This window comes from Platichthys flesus, chromosome 11 (genome assembly GCF_949316205.1).
Source record: "Platichthys flesus chromosome 11, fPlaFle2.1, whole genome shotgun sequence".
Taxonomy (NCBI): Eukaryota; Metazoa; Chordata; class Actinopteri; order Pleuronectiformes; family Pleuronectidae; genus Platichthys; species Platichthys flesus.
The window spans coordinates 17,342,889-17,364,843 of NC_084955.1; the positions used below are offsets into that span (position 1 = coordinate 17,342,889).

Here is a 21,955-nt window from a genome sequence, read left to right on the forward strand (position 1 = left end):
TTTTTTCCAGAAAATAATCTCTCACATCTTAAACAAGTGCCAATTCTGAATGTATGCAGTGCCGAACTGAAATAGTCATCGAGGAGTGAACAAAATAGATAACTGTTTACATTTGACAAAGCATCGGCCATAGACTATTGTGGAAGTGCCACAGTCAGCCCAGGAATGTATGGGACTGCCATATTTTATTAAAAAATACTTGCTAGTGATTTCTACTGGGCTTTGTGCTCACAAGATATATTTCCATTCAGCACAGAGCGTCAGACACATGTCGTGTTGCTCAGTGGGACGTGCAGAAGAAGACGTTACAGACTAAAAGCATGACGAGTTTTGTCTTCAGCTTGTCGTCTTTACAGAGCTGCATCCATTTTAGTGCTGTGGACTCGAGAGGTGCTCCTGATGAAGTCATTACACAGTTCCTTTCCAGCTGTAAATTAAAACAGTTTTAATTCAACTGTTCCTACGAACTGATTTTGATAGTGTTCCATTTTGTACTGTTCCTGGCCTATTCTCCTATTACATAATATAAACACCCAAAACAAAACCACCTTTTTTTCAAATTTCTCATCGGAACCTCACTGAATGAAACTACTGATACGCTATCAATATTCAGAAGGTTGTGCATGCTTCCTGAATATTTCACATGGCATTCTAGTGGGTTAAGCTGCACAAGCGGATACAGCGTTGTAACTGCATTGACTCAACAACAGAAAATAGATCTCTTAGTCATGTAAAAATGACGCCCACCACCAATCTCCGAGTCCTCGCTGTCTCCCTGCTCTCCCTCCTTACTGCCCCAATTACCACTGTTGCGGAGACCTCTCCGTCCTTCCCTCCTGAGCACACAGACCCCTCAGGCAGGCCGTTCACAGAGGAGCCCATGAGGGGCCCCAGCCCCTCGCTCCTGCTCCTCGCCATCCAGGCCAATCTCAGGCCAGCTGCTCTCCAAGGCAGGACCAAAACGGCTGAGACATTTCCAGAGACCTCAGAGGGAGTTCTCGAGGCGCCTCCAAGGCCCCTGCCCCAGGTCATGTTACCCAAGACTGTGACTACAGCGAAGAACGCCCTTGCTCCTCCCTTAGGCGCAGCCCTGATACCGCACCCTCGACCACAGCTGATGGATGGATGGATGGATGTATGTCGGGGGTATTACGACGTGATGGGACACTTTGACACCGCCTTCAACTGCTCCAAGGACAGCTTCGTGGTCTGCTGTGGAACCTGCCACTACCGGTTCTGCTGTCCAGAGCGTACCCGACAACTGGACCAGGCCAGCTGTCGAAACTATGACTCTCCAGACTGGGCCAAGCCACAGACAGACACCATGGATTTATCAGATGAGCTACCCGACCCAGACTTCGATCCGCTGAAGCAACAGAGCCACAACACCGGCTTCGTCATCGGCGGCGTGATCGTGTTCATGGTGGCGGTCGCTGTGGGCATCAAGGTGGTCTTCAACAAGGTGCAACAGGAGGCCAACCAGAGGGACCTCAACATGCCCAGGTGAGGTTTCTTTCATTCCATACGTGAATACTGTAATGAAATTAGGTCTTTAAGTCTCCATAAATGGACTAGATTCATTCTGGGCTCAGAATCATGTTGTTAGTCATCAGTTAAAACATATTTGATCTTCATTGAGGGGCTGCTGCTGTTTTCATTTCCTCTGGGCTTGTTATCTTATATATGTGAGCATTTTTGTACGTATGTAAATTCCTTTTTTATTGGCCGGTGGAGGACCATGACAGTAGAACAATATGTAGTGGTGGACTATTCTTTGAATCACTAAAATAATATTATTATAAATATTTTTAGACAAATTCATATTTCAGAATACGAGCAGGTTAATTGTAAAAAAAGATAACGGCTGATTCCTGTATAAATCAAATGCATTACTTTATTGGAAAAATGAAGATGGATGTTTAGAAAATAAAATAATTAAAATAACAAAGACTTTATTTATTTTAATACTTTAATATAAAAAAAATCTTTATTATTTTGCATTTATCCTCTCATGAATATGAATGAGCTTTCGCCGATCAAATAAAAAACGATCTCATGTCCAAAATAAGATATTGGAAAAAACTAATCAACCACAAAATGATCCTAGTCTTAAATCATAAATTACAATGGTTTCATAATGTTGGTAGAAACTGATTTGATATCACATCCAGGCAATTATTGTCAAGTTTAATCTCACGTTTCCTTCTTGTCTTTGTTTGTTTCACCACCAGAGCCCTGGTTGACATGTTGCGGCACCAGTCCAGTCCGGTTCAGCAGGATGAGAGGAACAACAGCGTGGCTCTGACTGTGGGGGACGGACATGGGACGCTGGGGAGAGCTCCAAAAAATCTTTATGCCCCAGGACTTCCCACCAAGGACAACAGATGTGAGGGTGCAGGGCTTTTCACAGCATACAGCACAGTGAATAGCACAATTTGACACACAATCAGAGCTTTTGTCACTGCATCCTTTGTATGCAGAGGAATTTGTGTGTGTGTTTGTCTCTTCTTCATATTTTTGAGACAAGGAAAATAAGTATCCTCGAAGGTGGTGTGTAATAAATAGAGATCTGTATCCTCAGTATTTCTCTTAACTCTCCACACCAGAATTCAAGTATAAGGTTAGGAGGCAGAAATGTTTATTAAATATAAGCCTTATATTATCATATGTAGGTAAGGTGATACAGGCGAAAGCATAACTGCCGTAATCTTTAAGGCATATTAGCTTGAAACTGCCTGACATCCATTTTGCGAGCTGATTACCTTCTGTTCTTCTCTTCTTGCAGTGGGCAATTTGCAGCACAATTTCATCCAATCGTCAGGCTCCAGTCCCAAACACACCGCAACCATCGGTAAGGCAGCTGCTGAAAGCCTGGCACCTGAATAAATGACATGTTATCACCACAATGCTTCATTTACTTTAATTCAGGTTCGTCTTAAGCTCTCATTCATCCCAACAGTAATCACGATTATCTTAGCTTTGGTCGCTTGTGTAAGATTTGAAAGCGAGAGTTAAAATCTGTGTTTTTCCAATAAATGTTAGCAGATTCACACATGCTGCTACGTGCAGGGCGCTATATCCAGAGGGGGCGAAGCTCATTTAACACACAGCGGTTTTCTCCCTGTGGTCTCCGTAGAGCGCACCCCGCGGATGAACAATGCTCAGCTGGCAGCTGGGGGCACCCTGCTCTCCAGTAAACACAACAACACCAAATCCCAGCCGTCCTTCCACCACTCCCTGCACAACCTGGCTCAGCTGCCTCCCTCCTATGAGAGCGCCACCAAGCCAGAGCTCAACAGATACTCCTCGCTCAAACGCCTCGGTGAGTTCCTTCATTTTGAGAAACAAGGACAAATGTTCCAGCATGTCTGCCCCTAGCTCCCTTGACAGTGTTGTCGGATGAGCACTGGAGAACGGTGACACTGTGGCACAAAGTGCAGGATTCCCAAATTATCTGATGATTCTATTTACCCTGGTTTTGTTTGGTTTCCAGAAAAAGGTCTTGATGAGTACTCGTCTGGTTACTGCACCACCAAGCGCCGGCCTCACACAGCCCAGCCGGCCCTCCAGTCTTCCCAGCATCACCTCCACTGGGGGGGAGACTACACCCTAGGTGGAAGAGGAACCCTCCCCAGGCACGCAGCTCGCCCATGGATCCCACCGCAGCCATCTGGTATGCCTGCCTCACCTACCCCCAATCCTTACCCCTTGGATCCCCCGGAACCACAGTACATCAACTCCAACTACGACACTCTGTCCAAACACCCAAGAAAAGTAAAGTCCAGTGATCAGCTGCTCAACATGGGGGACGTCCCTGGTAACACAGGGACTCTGTCCCGGCTGTCCAAGAACCAGCAACACCAGTATTACAAAGCCATGGTGGCCTCCAATAAGAACTCAAACACACAGACCCTCACCCGCAAGGCCCAGGACCGGCAGGAGCGACAGGATAGACAGGAGCGGCTGCTCATGTCACCAGACCACCTGGAAGACAGGATGGGGGTTGGTGGTATGGGTGTTGGGGATCCATACGCCCACACAGGGGGCAACGTCCCCACGCTGCCTCGCCAGCAGAAGGCCCAGTCCCAGCAGAACGTCTGCGCCACACCCTCCCTGGACCGGCACCACATGATCAAGATGAACTCTCACCCCACGTCCGGAAGGGAGCAGGAGAGGAACGCGCCGATGACGGGCCACATGAGCGGGGGCATGGGCTGGGCAGGGGAGACGCCCGGGGCGGGGGTGGTCATGGGAACGGGAACACTAGGGGGCCACAGCGCCAGGAGGATGGCGTTTGCAGCGAAAAGGCAGAACACCATCGAGCAGCTACATTTCATCCCGGGTGGGGGCGGCGGGGGGTCAGGAGGAAGTGGGGGAGGCAGTCAGGGGATCAGAACAGGGAGTAAAAACGAGGTGACGGTGTGAGGGGGCGGGACTAATGTGGAGTTTACCCCTCGTGTAAGGCATGGGAATAGATCACCTTCCTGCATTTAACTACTAGATATACGACAACAAGAAAAACAACTAGAAGTATAAAGTATAGTAATAGTATAATGTGTTTAGGCTATTCAAATTAGTGTTATCTTGTAATTAAATAGCTTAAATATGATTACTTAATTAAAATTATAGCTGGGGAATATCTGTTCTAATTATGTGATAGCCTACATCAGCCATATTTTGTAACAGAATTTGCCATATTGCCATATACAGCGGTGCCATTACTTGTAGAGAGACTGACGAGAAGGGAGAAACAAAACCAATAGAGGTGTCGTTCATGCTTTGATTATATATATATATATATATAAATATATATATGTTTTTCAAGAAGTACTCAGGAGCCATATTAGATAGGGAACCAGATGACATAAAAAAAGAGGTTGATGAAGAGGAGGACCACGTGGAAATATTGTGTCACAGATATTCATCGGGAATTGAACCAATCAACTGCTTGACTGTCAACCCGCCCAGCCCTCGCCATCTACGATTTTCTTTTAAACTGAATCTCACAGGTAAAGAGCCTCATGGACCAGATGAGTCGGAACGAACCGTGTGCCTGGTGAGGTTCTTTTTCCTTCTTTTTTTTTGAGATCTGAGACTCTGCTCAACCAACCTCGTCCGGACACAGGAAGACAGAACTGCTTTTAAGTTGCTTCCTCTGTAAAGAAGCGGACAAGGTGGCGGGTGTTTACCGACTGGGACCCAGCAGCCTGACGCCACTGGCGGGACTCTGCGCCCGATCTGAACTGCAGACGTACCGACACTACCAATCTGACGCCTGGGTTGCCTAGTTTTCCATGTGACCTTAAAACAAACCCCCAGAGGACCTCACACTCTGATCACTGTTACACTGCCCAAGTGTAAGATGATGTTACACTACGTTATGGGTAAGTTTTCCCATCAGTGTTTCCCAACCTGTAAGACCAGTGGGCTACCAAATGATAAAGAGCCATCAGACAGAATATTCCTATTCATACAAAATCTTGACATTAACACACACGAGTCAAGAGATTACAAAACAGAATGACGTGTTCAGTTTACCAATAAAAGGGCAACTTGCTTAAATGTAGGTTGAGGAGCAAAGGTTTTTTCCACAGAGCACAAGTGAATAGACCATGATGCAGGGGTTGCACTTACACAACTGTCCTTCAAAGCCATTTATGGAGATACAAAGAGAATACCACAGAAGAAGCTGGTCTGACAATCACCATTTTATTCTTCTCGCCAGGTGACAAATTATACGAGTCAGTGATATTTTTTACAGTCAACGGATCGGCTTCTGAGCGAGCCGAGAGAAAACCACACAAACAAACCTCTGAGTCAGGAGAGAGGGCGAGCCGAGGCCGTCTCCTCCTGCGTGGCTCCTGCAGCCATGAGACCCTCGGGTGGTTAGGAAGCCCCTCCCATTCCTCCAGACGAGGACCTCGCTGTATCATAACGCACTTCAGCCAGTACGAGTTTAAAACGAGAAAAGAGTTAAAAAAATAACACAAAAAAAACATCAATAACGACGCTTATCAATACTAAGGGCTATCCTATCCTATATACTGTAGTATGTGATATCTGTGGTCCATATAAGATGCTATCTCTTTCTCTTGATTTCGTGTTGATATCGTCATGATGTATTGAGTATTAATGTGTACTAAAAACAAGAGCAATCAAAGCACAGTTCAAAGAGAGACGGAGACAAAACTTTGCACAAATCTACCCCCCTGATATTTGCACCAGATACGAAGACCTGCTTTGTATCGCGTCCTTGAGGTTTACATTCTGTACGAGCACGGCTGGAGGTGTGAGTGATCAGCGCGTCGAGAGGTGGCACTGAGAGCGGAGGAGTTTTCTTTAATCGACAGAAGTCAGAGGGAATTACACAGATCAATGGAGGAACGTGTCCCTGCTCGGTTTTTGTTGAGTCGTGTGGAGGGATCCAGAGATTTAAACGCTGATCTACACAAAGACAGACTTCATTCGGACAATCTTCCTATACACAGTGCTAAATGTAGTTGTTCTGAATATGATGGAGTGTTATTATTAATAATTATTATAACTGTTATGGTTATTATTAACAATTATCTTATGGTGTGATGTTCTTTTACTTGGTGGGATTTAAGTGTTTATTGTTTTTAGATATAACTAGCGTTCTCATGACTAGTTTTTCATACATCTGGTCATAAATTCAAGTAAAAAAAAAAACACCTTCTAAATCTTGATGCATGCCAGCTCCATTTCATTGAGAGGCATTTTACAGTATGCCCGGATTTTAAGGTCACCCATGCTTCTATGGCCAGTTTCTCCAGCTGTATGTACTGTGTCTAGACATCGGCCTTATGACTCCTTGATCTCAAGTGATAACTCATCGGTTTCCACACTGGTTACAAAACACATCGATTAAAATAATCTGCAGCCTTCTGAACGTATGACGGTGTTTTAACAGCCTGTGAGGGGCGGAGGCGTGTGGGACAGGCCGGACGTTAGTAACGCTACCAGGGGAGAGACAGTCCCTTGTCTCCTCTGCAGCAGCCTGACCCATCCACTTGCTATGGGTTGTTCACACAGAAAAAACCTTGATGCCATAATGTATGTGTGTTCGGTTGAATGTTTACTATAAACCTTGGGAGAAAAACCTGAGGGCTGACGGAAACCTTTGAGCGCAGTGTCTTTTTCAGGGAATTAGGACAGATGACATAAAGTAGTTTTAGATTTTTTAATAGAGCCACAAAAAGGTCTGTAGCAAAGTCTGTAATATCTCACAAGCCATATCCATCGAGACTCATCGTCACACTTTTATAAATGGTTAATCTAATTTGTGCAAGTATCGTATTTTGTATAGCTAGTACAATCAGAATATTTTGAGTGATCTCTTCGACATTAATTTGAGGATTCCGCAAACTATGTGTTAGTATTTATTGAATTGTACAGTGCCAAACTCATAGCATTTTTGTTGTCTTTCTATTGTTGTAGCCTCCTACATGGCTACAGGGGTGACTTCTTTTTCACAACTGAGAACTAATACACAGGCGAGATCAGAAAGAAATGAATGAATATGGTGTGTGTTTTTACCACGATGGATTCATTTAGAGTGGGGATGGTTCATGGCCACCTGAAATGTAAAGCATTGCTTACAGTGAATTGTACGATCTGGGACAATGTCCGGTAAGGAAATTCATGGATTTAATTTCATATAAATTACAAAACAACCCTTTTGTTATTGCTTGATGCATTTGATCCCCTTGGATACGACAGTGACTTACACAGAATTTGTATAATAAAGTTGGTGGAAAAATAAAAATGTTTTGTCATTCATTATGGAGCATGACATTCCTTTTTTTTTACTTCACTTATAAGTGAAGGTAATATATAACATTTAATAATTGATTTGCAATGTGTAAACCAGGCTCATACATGTTTTTAATTATACATTATTAATCTCTGAGGGAAACATAGGTCCTATTTATTATGAAGAGACCTATCCGTCTAAGACCAATTATATAGATCTGAAATCAATATTGAAGTTGACCTGTTGCACAGTGCTTATTCTGGATTATCTTGAGCAGAAGTCATTTTCTATAAAGATCGAATTAAATTGAGTTTCTTCTTGAATTAAAACACATTGTTAAATGTGGAGCAACACAGACATTTTCAGAGGAGAAAAACTTAAATGTATTCTTATCCATGTTATTTTACTTAGTAGTAAAATTGCTAAAATACAAATGTCCCCTTGTAAATAAAAGTCCTGCTGTGAAAATGTAATTTAAATAAAAAATATGTAACAGTACATACTTAACGCCACTCACAGTTGTTGGGTTTGTTATTGCAGATGCATTTGTATGCAGGTAGCATTTACTATTGTTGGTTGAGGAAGACATTATTACTGTCATAGTTGAATCTATCAATGTAACAGCACATTATATTTTTTAAACCCATAATATATTTATATGTAAAATCCTAATCTGCTAAGTAGCGAACTTTACAGGTGAATGCAGTTGAGTCATAAGTACATTATTTTCCTATGACTCGGAGTGGAGATGAATTTTGAAGTAGCAGAATATTAATATATCCAAATGATATACAGGTAAAATAAACTTTAAATAATCCACTTATCATCGACAGCATTTTGTGCCACATGACATTGACGGTTATTATTGAAGAACATGCCTGAACTGCTGGATGGCCTGAGGTAGTTTCTCTATTTTTGCCAATATGTCACACTCACTTTAGGTCAAGTTTCCAACCGGGATGTTACATTATAAAGAAACAAGAATAAAAAGCTTAAAAAAAAAACAAGGGTCAAACCAGAAGCAACAGCCAGCCATATATTGATAAAAATCCTTCAGTAGGATAGTGAGCACACAGAGCTTTTGATAAAATCCCCCTCTCTCCAGGCTGCGAGATATTGTGTAAGCCACAGTACGACCATATAGCACCAGTAGGAGTGGACAGCTGTGCTTCTAAATTAAATGAAAAGGGGAAATTGTCCTCATATAATTTGAAGCACTGGGCCACCGGAGTTATATCACACTGTACAAACTGTGGGATCCGGGTTACAGAGATCATATATAAATCCTCCTGTGAATACATTTATTGCACTGAGATGTATGCAGGCTTAAATAAAAGAGAACAGATGTGCGGATGTACAATCATTTCAACAGGACGTGCACGAGGGGTATAACAATATGTTTGATTTAGGCACTGAATGCCGGCCGAGGATGCACCTCACTCTGCAAAGACTGTAATATTTGTAATTTTCACATTTCACCAGCAGGAGGTTTCGGTGGCTCCTCGGCTCTGAGACAAATAGTCACTGAAGGTTTTAATCTTGAGTGTAATATGTTATAACACTTAACTACTACCTACACGGGAAGTGCAGCATATGTGGAGTTTACTGGAGAAGCGGAACAAAACTCTAATGGCACTAATTCCTAACGGTTGTTCATGGCTGATAACCTGCCCACACAGTCCAACACCTGCCACCATTTACACACACTATGAGCGGATGCAACATACATCTGCTGAAGTGAGAACCTGTTTTCCCACAAATGATGCTCAGTTTATGAGCAGTCGCTTACTGCAACTGAGAGAGCCAACATGAAAGAAGATTTTATTTCACAAACTACAAATGTGTGTGTGAGCGAATTCAGGATTTCAGGACCTTTGATTGTCCGGATCCAAATATTCTGTGTCCCACGTTGTTCATGCACATGATTAGAATCTCAACCCAGGCGTGATTAACCATCCTTAAAAATCAGGGAGATGAATTACTCACGTCTCTGTGATTGAAATGATTGCATTTTAATTCAGCCTGAGGTTTGTACCTGTGTTTTAAACAACTTCTTTCTCACAGCTTTAGAAGAACATAACTTATGATTCGATAATTGTCAAACATAACATGGGACTTAATCACTATATTGATCCAACAACGTTTTTTGTTGATTTACAGCTGTTCACTTATGCAGTTTTATTATGAATGAAGAACATCTGAGACTGCGAAAGGATCAGCAATGATTTTTCTATGTGCATATATGCATCTCCATTAATAAATTTAAGAAACATTTAATGTAAAATCTCTGTTGCTGTTATTTGTTCTTAGAACTATTAGTGTGTTTTCATATCCTATGTCCTTAATATCAGGATAAAACAGTGAATACAAAAACTGGACAGAAGACTGGAGGTGGTGCAGATTTCCCTTTAATGACATCAAATATACTTTTAATGTTGTTCTTAATGTTTATGCAAACTATGTCAGACGTGCTTTCCCATTCTTCAATTCATTTATACAGTATATACTTTATACATATGTCTGTGAGGCATATATCAACGCAGACTGACTTATGACTTATTGAAAATAATATTCACACTAAGGGGGTCACACCCTGGAGGTCTGGCATGTGACAGCACAACAACAATTTTTTCCTCGGCAAGCGCACCCAGACGACGCAGTTCATTATGCAGACGTTGCACATTTAACATGTACCTATAGGGCTGTGTATAGGGCTGTGCAAACGTTTGAGGCACCTGAAGATGTTGAGATGTTCGGCTCTGGTTGCTCCCACAATTCTGCAGGATGAGAATGAGCCCAAACATACAACCAGAGTCATAAAGCAAAAGGATATATAAGATATATAAGAAGCAATATTGCTAAAATATAAATGTCCCATTTTTAATAAAGGTCCTGCAGTGATATTGTTAATTAAATAAGAAATATGTAATCGTACATATTTATAGCCGCTCATACAGTTGTTGGTTTGTTATTACAGATGCATTTATATATCGGTAGCAGTTTACTAATGTGGGTTGAGAAAGAGAGTGTTACTGTCATGTAGTTTAAACTTTCAATGTTAAGTACATCATATTTTATAAACCCACAATATATTTATATGTAAATCATAATTTGCCTGGGAGCTAACTTTACAGGTTATGCAGTGGAGTAAGAAACAACTTAGTTTGAATACCAGAAAAACTGGTTCTGTTGAAAAAGGCAAAGTTTTGTCATAGCAAATATAAATTGAAGGCATATGTGTCAAATGTGATTATAGAGTTAACTGATATTAACTTTTAAATTAATAAAATCGGTTTTGATTTATCCTCACTTAACGACACTGTCTTAAACTGTGCTGTATGGTTATTATCGTATTGAGTGTCACACCTGCATAAATATTATTGGAGACATTTATTAAAAATGTTTCACTAAATATCTTGTATTTTTTCTTTCAAACCTATTTTATTTTGTAACAGTTAGAGTTCGCATATATAATTTCCCTAGAGCATCAAAGGCCCGCGGGGAATCTGCCACGACAGCCCGGAGAAAAGTCCTTAACCTCCCACAGAGACTGTTGTTTTGTGTTTTGTTGTGTTGTGTAGTGTCGTTGTGTTGGACTTGGTGCTGTGTGTGTGTGTGCGTGAGTGTGTGAGTGTAAATGTGCACCATTACCGGACCCTCGTTTTAACCCAGCGTGCAACCAAACGGTGAATCCGTCGTGAGCCCCACAGCTGCTACCCGGAAATATTACAAGGGCCGGAAAGGACCAATGTTAAGGGAGCACACGTCACTCACTTTTACCCAAAAATATTGCCACCGAGCGTCCAAATCCCTCGCGGCCGTCGAAAGCTTCGGCCGAACAGCTCCCGCCGGCGCCGCCTGTCGAGATGAAGTGTCGAGGAGGAAGCTGCGGAGCCCGACGGCGTTGATTTCTGCGGTGGAAGCGCGCACCGAGCTCAGCATCACTGAAAATGGCTCTGGCTAACGTCTGGAAAACAGCACGCAGAAATGGAAGCGGCGACTGCTAGCTAGGCGGCCAGCAGAAGAAGGCGTGACAGGCCTCATCCATCCGCAACCGTGCTCCCGCCACCGGAACGCGAAGGTAAACATCCCCCGCTAATACAACTTTCGCAGATGTACGTGCTAGCGCGGGCGTCGTGATGTTAGCGGCCGCCTGCAAGCTTTTAATGTAGCGGTTTCGGGTCGACGGCTAACGTTAGCAGCAGCAGCAGCGGCAGCCGCGGCGGTTGTGTGCGGGGCTTGTGGACTGCGTGTGTGCGGCGCCAGGCTGCTAAACACGGGGAGACGGTGTGAATATGATACGAGGAGAAACCTCGAACTTTTGCATTCGAGCGCTTCCGATGTTTTTCCTTTTTTCCCCACACTCGCAATGTTTATGTCTCAGGATGCCGCCTCAAGTGCGTCCGTTATTACTTGCGCCCGGAACGCACTGCTAATGTTTACATTGTGCAGCGGAGTGGGGATTCACATGAGTGTTTTTCTTTAGCATGTTTTTCTGCCCTTCTTTGCAGGAATCGCTGATCTACGGTAACATGAGAAGCGGCCGAACACACGATAGATTCTCTCCCGCATCGGCCAGAGGAGCTCACTGCCCCCCAGCTTCATCGCATCGATCAGAGGAAACGGTAAGATTTTCACGAGGTGAGCAAAGCGAGATTCAAAAGTGAGTGATGCTACTGTAGCCAGTGCACTTCAAGGAGCTTCATTCGGAGAATAACAATCTATCCCAACGGGCATCAAACAACTCGCAACTTAACGCAACAGTTAGACCTGCTCTCCTCGCCATTTTTGCAGATGAAAAGTGGCTCTATAGTTAAATAGCTTATATTTAACCTCTTCATATTGTTGGTAGTTGGTGTCAGATGAGTTATAATTCTTCTTAATAGTTATTGCTCATGAGAGAAGATCGGTTTAATATCTGAACAGGTAGCAACAATGCAGCTAAGTGCTATGAATATAAATAAAAACGAACCATTGTCCAAATATGGACTGTAATTAGCCTTAAGTATGTGCAGTTTGAATGGATTTAATTTAATATCTGCTGATAAATCATCCTCTTGACCCATGGTAAGGTAATAAACAGCAAATGACACTGTAATTATCCGCCATTATGCCCACTGCAAATAGTCCTTGGAAGACATCTATGAAACAAAAGAAGAGAGATCTTCGTTCTATGTCCACTGATTCTATGCTAAAAAGGAAACTGACAGTTTTATAGTGGACTCAATATTGTACCGTGTTGAGCGTGTTGGTCTGTCTAGTAATAAACTGCAAAAATAATGGAGAAGAGTCAATGGTGAAACATTCAAAGGTGCCTATATGGTGCACTTGAGGGTTCCAAAAAACATTTTGCCTAAGCATCGTATGAACATAATTAACATTTTTTTGCTGGACAGGTAGACCCGCATTTGCTTCTCCCTGACGTCAAGTTAAACACTAATGACTAATGAATGTGTTTATGCTGAAATGGAAAACCTGGATAAGGGACTGACATTGTTCCAATTTGAGGTATGCAGAAATATGAGAAGGGAAGCTAGATGTTTCTAGTCTCTACCATTGTGATAATTGGTTCTATCAAAATGTGAATCAGTAAAACTATAAAAGCCACAAAAGTATATTTTAAAGAAAATTCAAGAGTGCAATGTAGCCAGTCTTTTTTTAACCTTATGTTATTTGAAACACAGATTTTAGTTTGAGAAGTGTTCAATAACGGCTTTAAGTTGGCAATGGCATTTTTTTAATATTTGCTTGTGTGTTTTTCTGTTATCACGTAGGAAAAGAGTGAACTTCCTTGAAGTAATAACAATTAGTCATCTAATGTAGTGGTCAAATGTAGCAGGGATTCCATCAGTTTAAGTAGAGTGGGCATAATCCAAATTAGCCGGCACATACAGATACACCTGCAATTTACCAAAAGTGAAACCTCTGCTGTATAATGTGTTTTTTCATCCAAGACTGCCATGCCTCATTATGTTTTGCCATAGTCTCATCCAATACATATGTGGTACTGGATAAATACAAGCACCGAAACCTGCCATTAAGAGCTAGATGTATAAACAATAAGAATGTTGAAAATAACTTTTGCCTCCATAGTACTGATAAAAAAAGAATTGGCAACAGGTCTGATATCATGGTAAGTTATTATAAAAGATTAAGATTTGAACTGATGAGATATGTATGTCTTCACCCAACATAAATATATGTACTGGCCCACGACAATAAGAAGTATGAGCCAGGCAAATAGCAGAATAGATCAAGTAAGCCAGTACAATCAATTATTAGCCTCTAACCTGCTATTGAATGCATAGTAAGTAAAGTATTATGAATCATAGCACTGTTCCCCTCTATGACTGTCGTGTCTGTTTGAATTTTGTTTTCTTTCAGCTTTAAGAGCTTCTCCGCTGAACACGGATGAGGAAACTTGCATATATGAAGGAAAATGTCAACGCTGTAACTCAAAGGCAACAAGAACTGCTTCTCAATAAAGCTATTCTAAGCAATTTTGAAATTAGGTGGAACTCGTCTACTTGTCAAAAAGACACTTTACCCTTTGATCATAAACTCTTCTTCCTGGCTACCCCACTCGTTTTGGAAGTAGAGTGCAGGCCGTGGATGATCAAGTGGGAGTAGCAGCACCAGAAGTAAACAATCTGGAGAAAGGAATTTTAGATTTAAAGTGACATTCGAGTAGTTCTGAAAAAGTAGCATAACTCAACCTTTGGGTAAAGTTTGTCGTTCACCAGTCAGTTATCATTGTTGGCCGCTCCTAGAGCTGGAGGTTTGGCCCCTGCACCCCCATGTGCCAGTGAGTGGGAAATGTTCCAATTTGGAAAGTATAATTTGGACATTATAGAGATGTTAAGTGGGCACCAGGCCCACCAGTTCAAAGGCCTTGGTTTAGATCGACAACTTCAGCATCAACAGCAAGTGCAACTTCACCAGCATCAACTCCAGCAGCAGCAGCATCAGCAGGCTGAATCTTCTGGAGCCCTTCTGTCTGGACTTGGCTTGGGCCCCCTGCAGGGGTCTAGAGGTAACGCCTTTTCTGATTCTGCCTCCATTTTTGCCAAGATGAGTGCCCCTCCTCCCCCACCTTTACAACAACAGCCTTCTTCATCTCAAAGCTCTCGTTCAAAGTCAAGCAAGATGAGCAGCAGCAGCTCAAGCCATTCTTCAGTCTACCCACAGTTCTTGCGCTCTTTCCACCCGTCTGAGGCAGCACTAGCACAGGAGCAGTTACACCCAAGTGTAGGCCGCTTTGAGCACTTTGCTGGGGGTAGTAGCAGTAGTGGGAGTGCTGGGGGATTAGGAGGATTAGTAACATCAGCACCTCCACCCCCTCCTCCTCTGCATCCTGGCCTCTCTGTTCCCCAAGCATCACCTGGTCCCTCCTCCTCCTCTCCTTCTCCTTCAACCTCCGTGGCCACCTCTAATAACCCCTCCAGCAGCAGTGCAGTCAGCTCTTTGGGACACCAGTTAGTTGGAGCCCAGTCTGATGCACGCAGCCTTCACCAACAATTTAGTTGCATGTTAGCTGCTAATCAGTATTTCCTGTCTGGGGTCCCTGCTAATTCTAGTTTAGAGCAATTTCTTGTTCAACAGGGAACCCATAATCACTTAGGCATTGGTTTAAGTCAGACTGGTGGGGAGCCTAGCACTAGCCTCGCACCGCCTCCTGCTTTGCATTCCTCTCACTTACATAGCCACTCTTCTAGCCAGCCACAGCACACACCACAGCAGCCTCCCCTGCAGCAGCAGCAGCTTCCACCTCATACCCTTTCTCACCCTCACTCTCATTCTCATCCTCACCACCCGCTTCACCCTGGCCCCCAACCCTCATCACTCAGTGGCTTTGACTTTCAGGGCATCCCTGTACTTTCTTCAAATCAGATAGCTTCTCTAATGCAGCAGGAAGCAGGTTTGCCCCTCCATCTCCCCCTTCATTTATCCTTATGTAAGGACGATGGTAAAGGGGAAAGTACTGGAGGTGGAAGTAGTAGCAGTGGTAGCCACAGCAGTAGAAGAAAGAAAGCTATGGCTGGTTATTTGCCACAGAGAAAATCTGAAAACAATAGTAATAGCAGCAGCAGCCATGGGCACAGCAGCCACAGTAATCCCAGTGTTAGTAGTAATGGAGGACTAAGTCATGGTCAGCCACCAGCTTTAATTGGGAGTGGGGTTGGTATGTCAAATATGGGTGGAGACCCATCATCCCTTCTTGCTTCGTCATCTTCATCTTCATCCGTTGTTTCTTCCTCCTCTTCCTCTGCACCCTCTTCCACTGCTGCCTCAGTACTGGTTACTAATGATTCTCACCATTCTAAATCTGATAACCAGAGCTTATTGCAGCCCAACCCCACAGAGTCAGAGACAGAGCCCCTTTATAGCTGTGGGGAGTGTGCCAAAAGCTTTCCTCACCTTTCAAGCCTTCGCAGGCACTTACGCATGCATGAGCCAACCGCAGCAGGTTCTAACACTAGTACCAATACTGGGCCAAACCCTATTCACATTAAAGCACAGGATCAAACACAGTCTGACCCAAGCCTTCCCCATTCGACCCAAGAAACTATCCAACCTTCATCCAATTCTTGTTCTAGCCCAGACAAAGTATTCCATTGCCCTGATTGTAGCAAAGCCTTTAAGAAAAAAGGGCACCTCCTGCAACATGGAGTTTTACACTCTTCAGCCCGCCCATATGGCTGCTCCACGTGCTCTCGGGCTTTTAATCGTAGAGAGTCACTGACACGCCATGAGAAGATACATGAGGAAAAGCCTTTCCGATGTCCCGCCTGTGGCCGTGCCTTCCGTGAGAGCACATCTCTTCTCAACCATGCTGCCTCAGGCACCTGCGGCAAGCCCGGTAGGGGACCTAAACAACGGGGCAGCAAGACAGGAGCTGATGGTGAGGAGAGAGTTGGGGGAGGAGGCGGAGGAGGTAACGGAGGAGGGGGGACTTATCAGAGCAATAGAGGGGTTATTTATGGGAAAACTGAGGAAGAAGATGGTGTTATCATTGTGGGGGAAGGAGAACCAAAATCAGGTTTAGGATGTGATGGTCTGTTTCAGTCTGGAAGGGGAGGGAATTCAAATGAAGGGGACAGAACAGATGGTAAATACCCAACTGACTACTCTCGGAATCGTTACACAGGCTACCATGATGACCACCGTTCTCAAGGTAATCCATCTCCATGCTACTCTGGTGCCTCCCCCTGTGGAAGTGGGATGCCAGGCCCAGCTCTGAGAAAGGCACCCTTGGCCCCAACACTGCATCCACATTCACAGAGCCACGGGCAGCACCACCATCCTCAGCAACAGCCCCACCTGCCCCTTTCTTCTCTACTGGATGACTCAGAGGATGATGTCACTAGCTCTGTCAATAATGCAATCTCTGCGATAACAGCAGCTAGTAACAGTGGAAATAGAGGGGATGATAGGGGAGACATCATAGGAGGTCTGCTAGGTGGTCTTGGTTTAGGTCCTTTGGGCTCACCTTCATCCACCTCTGGTATGGATAAGAATTTCAGAGGTGGTGGGAGCCAGGAGGCTATGAGCAGTAACCCACAGAATCCTACTTCCAAACCAAAACGGCCGCGTAAACCCAGAGCTAAGAAAGATCCTGCAGCTGGTGGACAGCCCCCCAAACGTAGGCAGTACACCCCCAGAATGGGGCCCAGTGGGCTCCCACGCACTCACCTCTGCAGTGTCTGTGGCAAAGGATTTGCACGCCGTGAGACCTTACGCAGGCATGACCGCATCCATACTGGAGAAAAGCCCCATCACTGCACTGTTTGTGGAAAGTATTTCAGAGAGGCTTTTCACCTTAGCAAGCATCAAACAGTCCACTCTGGGGCAAAGAATTATAAATGCAGCATTTGTGGAAAAGAGTTTGGTTACTCCCAGAGCCTCAGGAGGCACAGCAAACTCCACCAGAAAGGGGAGCTGGAAGAGGTGCCCACAACACCAGCTCCGGAGAGCCTTAACAGCTTTAACCCAAACCCTCAATGTAGCGTGGCCCAGGAAAGGAGCCAGAACCAAGCACCAAGCACCTCCTCCTATTACCCCTACTCTCAAGATGTCAAGCCTCAAGACCCCAACCCCCAGCCTCCACCCCCACCCCAACCACAAGCCCCACCTCCACCTCGACTGTACACCTGTGCTATATGTTGGAAGTCTTTCCGCCATCATTTCCATCTGACTGCTCACCACCAGACGGTTCATGAAGGCGGGGGGGAAAAGCTCTTCTGCTGTGAGGTATGTGGGAAAGCATTTGCCTACTCCAATAGCCTCACAAGACACAGGCAGTCACAGCATGGGATGACCCGTGCTGAAACATCTAACCCACAAGAAGGCAGTAGTTTGTCTGGAGACAACCGAGGTGGGAGTGATGTTAATCAGTCAACATCAGAGAGCGAGGCTGCCACCAATGTCCTGCTACAGCTGGCTCCTTCTGCAGAGGGTCATGGAGGACAGAGTCACAGTGTTGTGACTCATAGCCACCAACAGGCACCCCCACAACCTCCGGGTGGTTACTCCCCCCTCTTTTATGATGCTGCAGCAGCCCAGCCTTCAGCCTCAAATGCTCCATCTTATTCGCAGCCTCTGCCTCCAAACTCCACAATCATGCCCCCACACCATCCACATTCCCCAGCTGGGGTGAAAGGAGAGCACATATACCCAGCTGGATCCCGTAGCCGTACCCTTCACACCACAGCCCCGTTCCAGCCGCTTACGGAACTGCCCTCTACTGAACATCATCATCTGCATCACCATCATCATCACTCCCACCATCATCTCCATCATCAGTCAGACACCCAGTCCCACCAACACCTTGACTGCAGCAACCAGTTATCAAACGATGATATGAGACGATTCAAGAAGAAAAAAAAAAAGTCCGACAGGAGAGATTGGAGGGAAAATAAATGGGATTCCCAAGATTTAGTGAGATATGATGGAAGCAAAAAGAAGAGAAAGATAAGTTGTACAATAAGAGGGCAGTTGAATAAAAAGCAAGGCTCTCTTCGTTTGACAATTAGGCGTGGAGGAGGATCAGGTGGTGGTGGGTACAAGCTTGTCAACACTGGGGGGATGAAGGTGCAGATCCTGTCATCACTCAAAGTCCCTGTGAAACGTTTTGGCTGTCCTATATGCCCCAATTCTGTGTTTTCCCGCAAAGCGGGACTTCTAGTCCACATGGCAGTTAAACATTCACAAAAAGTCTCGACCACTCAGGAGCGACTGAGCTGCAGTGTATGTGGGAAGCAGTCTCATGGGCCCTTGGCGGCCTTTGTCCATCGGGCCTCCCATCGTGCTAAAGGGACTTTCTCCTGTCGACGCTGCTCTGCTCGCTTCTGGAATGCTACACTTCTCCACAGGCACAAGGTGTCCTGCCGCCGCAGGGCTAAAGGACTTCAGCGAGGTGATGATACGATGCTTAGGCTTTTAAAAAGACCAGGAGAGGGAGAGGCCTTCCAGGGTCAGGAGGAGATGCCACTCCTACAGGAACCATACAGATACTGAACCACTTAGCATCTGAATATTGGCATAAAAGAGGGATATTTCAGGTTTAAAATGAGAAGGTGAGAGAAAAAGGGACATGAAAAGGCATCCACTGCCTTGAGGAGAATACGCCTCGTGTCTCTGTTGACTGACATGTTTTCTGCTGACTTTTAGAATGAGTGTGTTAACAACTACTGTAGAGCATCCAATAAAATATCACCAGATATTCTTCCAGTTTATATTGGAAGATGTCTTTAAAGACGTGACTGTTTGCATAGGATCATTAACCCCTTAAGTGCATTGACACTATGCTTGGCTGACACTGTGCAGTTACTAGACAAGTTTAGTTGAAATGACCTGCTAATGTATCTATCTTTCCCATAACTAGAATCCCTGCTACATTTTGCTGTATGATAAACGTCTCTGCTGTGTACTCTGTCTTGTTGTTGTTCACGTAGAGGCTCTGAGGAATTTTTTTAAATGTAAAGTGCATTTATTAGGAGTAGGGACATGGAGACAAAGACCTTTGTTGATAGTTTGTCTGTGCATGTTTGTTCTCTGGTCAAGTTTTTTGCTGAGGTTGTAAAATCACTCCTACAGTATGTGATGGTTTATTCAGTATATCCCCGAAAGTTTGTAGTGTAAAACTTGATTTAAAAGTTACTCTATATTCCCTAGTGATTTAATCACATATAGATAAAATGTCAAATTTGCTGGTAATTAGCATTACAAGGATCCCTCTCCTGCCAAAATGAAGAAACTTATTAACGCCTTGCTTATTATGTTCACTTTACTGCATTTATTTGAGATATTCCTAGCTTTTATACCAAGAGATTAAGAACTGGTTAAACAAGTGGACTGTAACACATGTTTATCTCATGTTATTTGTATGCTCTTTTTAGCAATGATTATTTCTACTGTACTTCACGGCGTGTTAAAGACATGGACCTATCATGATAGAAACAAAAGTAATATTCCATGTATTTGTGTGTAACCCAATCAGTTTTCATACCAATCTTATACTTAACCCCTTTTACCTTTTTACTTTTTTGCTGAGTTGCAATCATATTCTTACAGTCAAGCCTTGTTTTTTTTTTCTTCTAAAGAAAAATAAGTTTTAAGTACATTTTGTCACTTTATTCACATATGAAATTGTCATACCCCTGTCAAGCCTTTGTTTTTTTTTCTTCTAAAGAAAAATAATAGTTTTTAGTAGATTTCTATCACATTATTTACTGAGAAGTTAGTAGTTGATTATATTTCAGCAATGAATAAACCTTAAGTGTAATCATTTGTTTCCTTTCTTTTCTGATTCAAAGTAACCTACTGCAATCTCCAGAATATGATACAAAACTGCTAGTCACCTAACACAAGTAAGATGTAACTGTTACCAAAGTCAGTATTGAAGTTTCACAATGCTATATATAGCTTAATGTCCTATGTGAATTTCATATCACTCTGTGGATTAAATGAATTTCAGGATGTAGTTGATATACTAATAAATTTCATTCAAGGCATCCCTGTTATTGGGCAGATTTCTCCATGATAATTTCACAATTTTCCATCATTTAGATTCACAATATTTAATATCACTGCTTGGGATAAATAACTCTGTACAAGTTCCCTCCTAGGCCCACAAGGTGGCAGTAAGCACCCCATCGTACTGTACTCTTGGCCTGGTGAGGCAGTCACATGGATTTTGCACTGACAGGGAGAAGAAGGGAGAGAGTGTGTATGAACTGTGTGCCTGCTGGTGTTTACAACAGTAATGGCATAAAAGCAAAAGCAATGCTTGAGAACCAGTGAGTAATTAATGCGCAGTTAAATTTAGCCACTCAAACAGCCTTGTGATAAAAGAATGATAGTCAAAACATGTCATTTTTCAATTGTATTGAAGAGTATAAATTAATTGGATTAGAAAATCAGATTATTTGTTAGTCTAATCTCGCCCTGTGATTCAAATTCAGGGGTTTTATGATAGAGAATACAGCTGCATTTTAGTTTTTTCATACTTTCACGGGTGACATCAACCACAATGTTATGATTTAGTCAGACCCAAAAGTAACACGAGTTGGTATATAAGATGTGTTATAGTGATATTAAAGCCAAAAGTGCGTGTCTCTGGTTTACACTCAGAAAATATGATTTATACTTACAGCTGCTTGAGCAGTGTTGGTAATTACAGTCTAATAAAAAATAAACCCGGCTGGGTGTCTCTGGAGCCCTTGTTGACAGCACAGATAAAATAACATTCATGTTTAGTGCTTAATATTCATCCACGACCCTCTGAAGCGGTGTGATGACATGGAGTCTGCCAGCTCTTTACTTGTCAGCTCTTGCATACAAACCGAGGAGGTGAATTCCTGCGGCGCGCACTGTTTTGCATGTGCTCTGCACCTGTACGCTGGAGCAGACGGCACTCGCGCTTTTTGTGTTTCGAACTTCTCTCACGCGGCAGGGGCATGCACGGGGAGAACCCGAGCGGGCGGGTTTGCTCGACCTATTTTTGCCCAATCGCCGCGCGTCGTGGGCGGAGCGACAATCCGCGGCGTCCAATGGGAGCCGCAGCCGCGATCGGCCAGGACCTGCTCCCCGCGTGCCTGACACACGTGAGCGGCAGCAGCTATTGTGCGCCGCGAGGCAACGTGCAGAGGCCTGAAAAAACAGCGCGCTCACGTTTTCAGT

General features: G+C 43.8%; 2 protein-coding genes across 3 annotated transcripts in view; both read left to right on the forward strand.

Moving 5' to 3' along the window:
- LOC133965559 (protein shisa-7) overlaps nucleotides 1-4,425 on the forward strand; it is a 7,988-nt gene extending 3,563 nt beyond the window's left edge. Inside the window, exons 2-6 of the mRNA XM_062400169.1 lie at nucleotides 1-1,503; nucleotides 2,232-2,386; nucleotides 2,786-2,851; nucleotides 3,137-3,322; nucleotides 3,494-4,425. The exon at nucleotides 1-1,503 is cut by the window's left edge and continues 872 nt beyond it. Of these exons, the coding sequence (XP_062256153.1) occupies nucleotides 737-1,503; nucleotides 2,232-2,386; nucleotides 2,786-2,851; nucleotides 3,137-3,322; nucleotides 3,494-4,425 (2,106 nt within the window). The 5' untranslated portion in view covers nucleotides 1-736. The remainder of the gene's footprint in view (nucleotides 1,504-2,231; nucleotides 2,387-2,785; nucleotides 2,852-3,136; nucleotides 3,323-3,493) is intronic.
- Nucleotides 4,426-11,474: 7,049 nt separating this feature from the next.
- On the forward strand, nucleotides 11,475-20,561 carry si:dkeyp-69b9.6 (zinc finger protein 384). Of its 2 annotated transcripts, XM_062399493.1 has the most exons (4): nucleotides 11,482-11,855; nucleotides 12,286-12,399; nucleotides 14,159-14,807; nucleotides 16,923-20,561. In XM_062399493.1, exons 3-4 carry the CDS (start codon nucleotides 14,591-14,593, stop codon nucleotides 19,289-19,291), a joined length of 2,586 nt encoding a protein of 861 aa, XP_062255477.1. In that variant the 5' UTR covers nucleotides 11,482-11,855; nucleotides 12,286-12,399; nucleotides 14,159-14,590; the 3' UTR covers nucleotides 19,292-20,561. The 2 variants fall into 2 exon arrangements, with proteins under 2 accessions (XP_062255476.1, XP_062255477.1); XM_062399492.1 differs by having other exon boundaries at nucleotides 11,475-11,855; nucleotides 14,159-20,561.
- The last annotated feature ends 1,394 nt before the right edge of the window (nucleotides 20,562-21,955 follow it).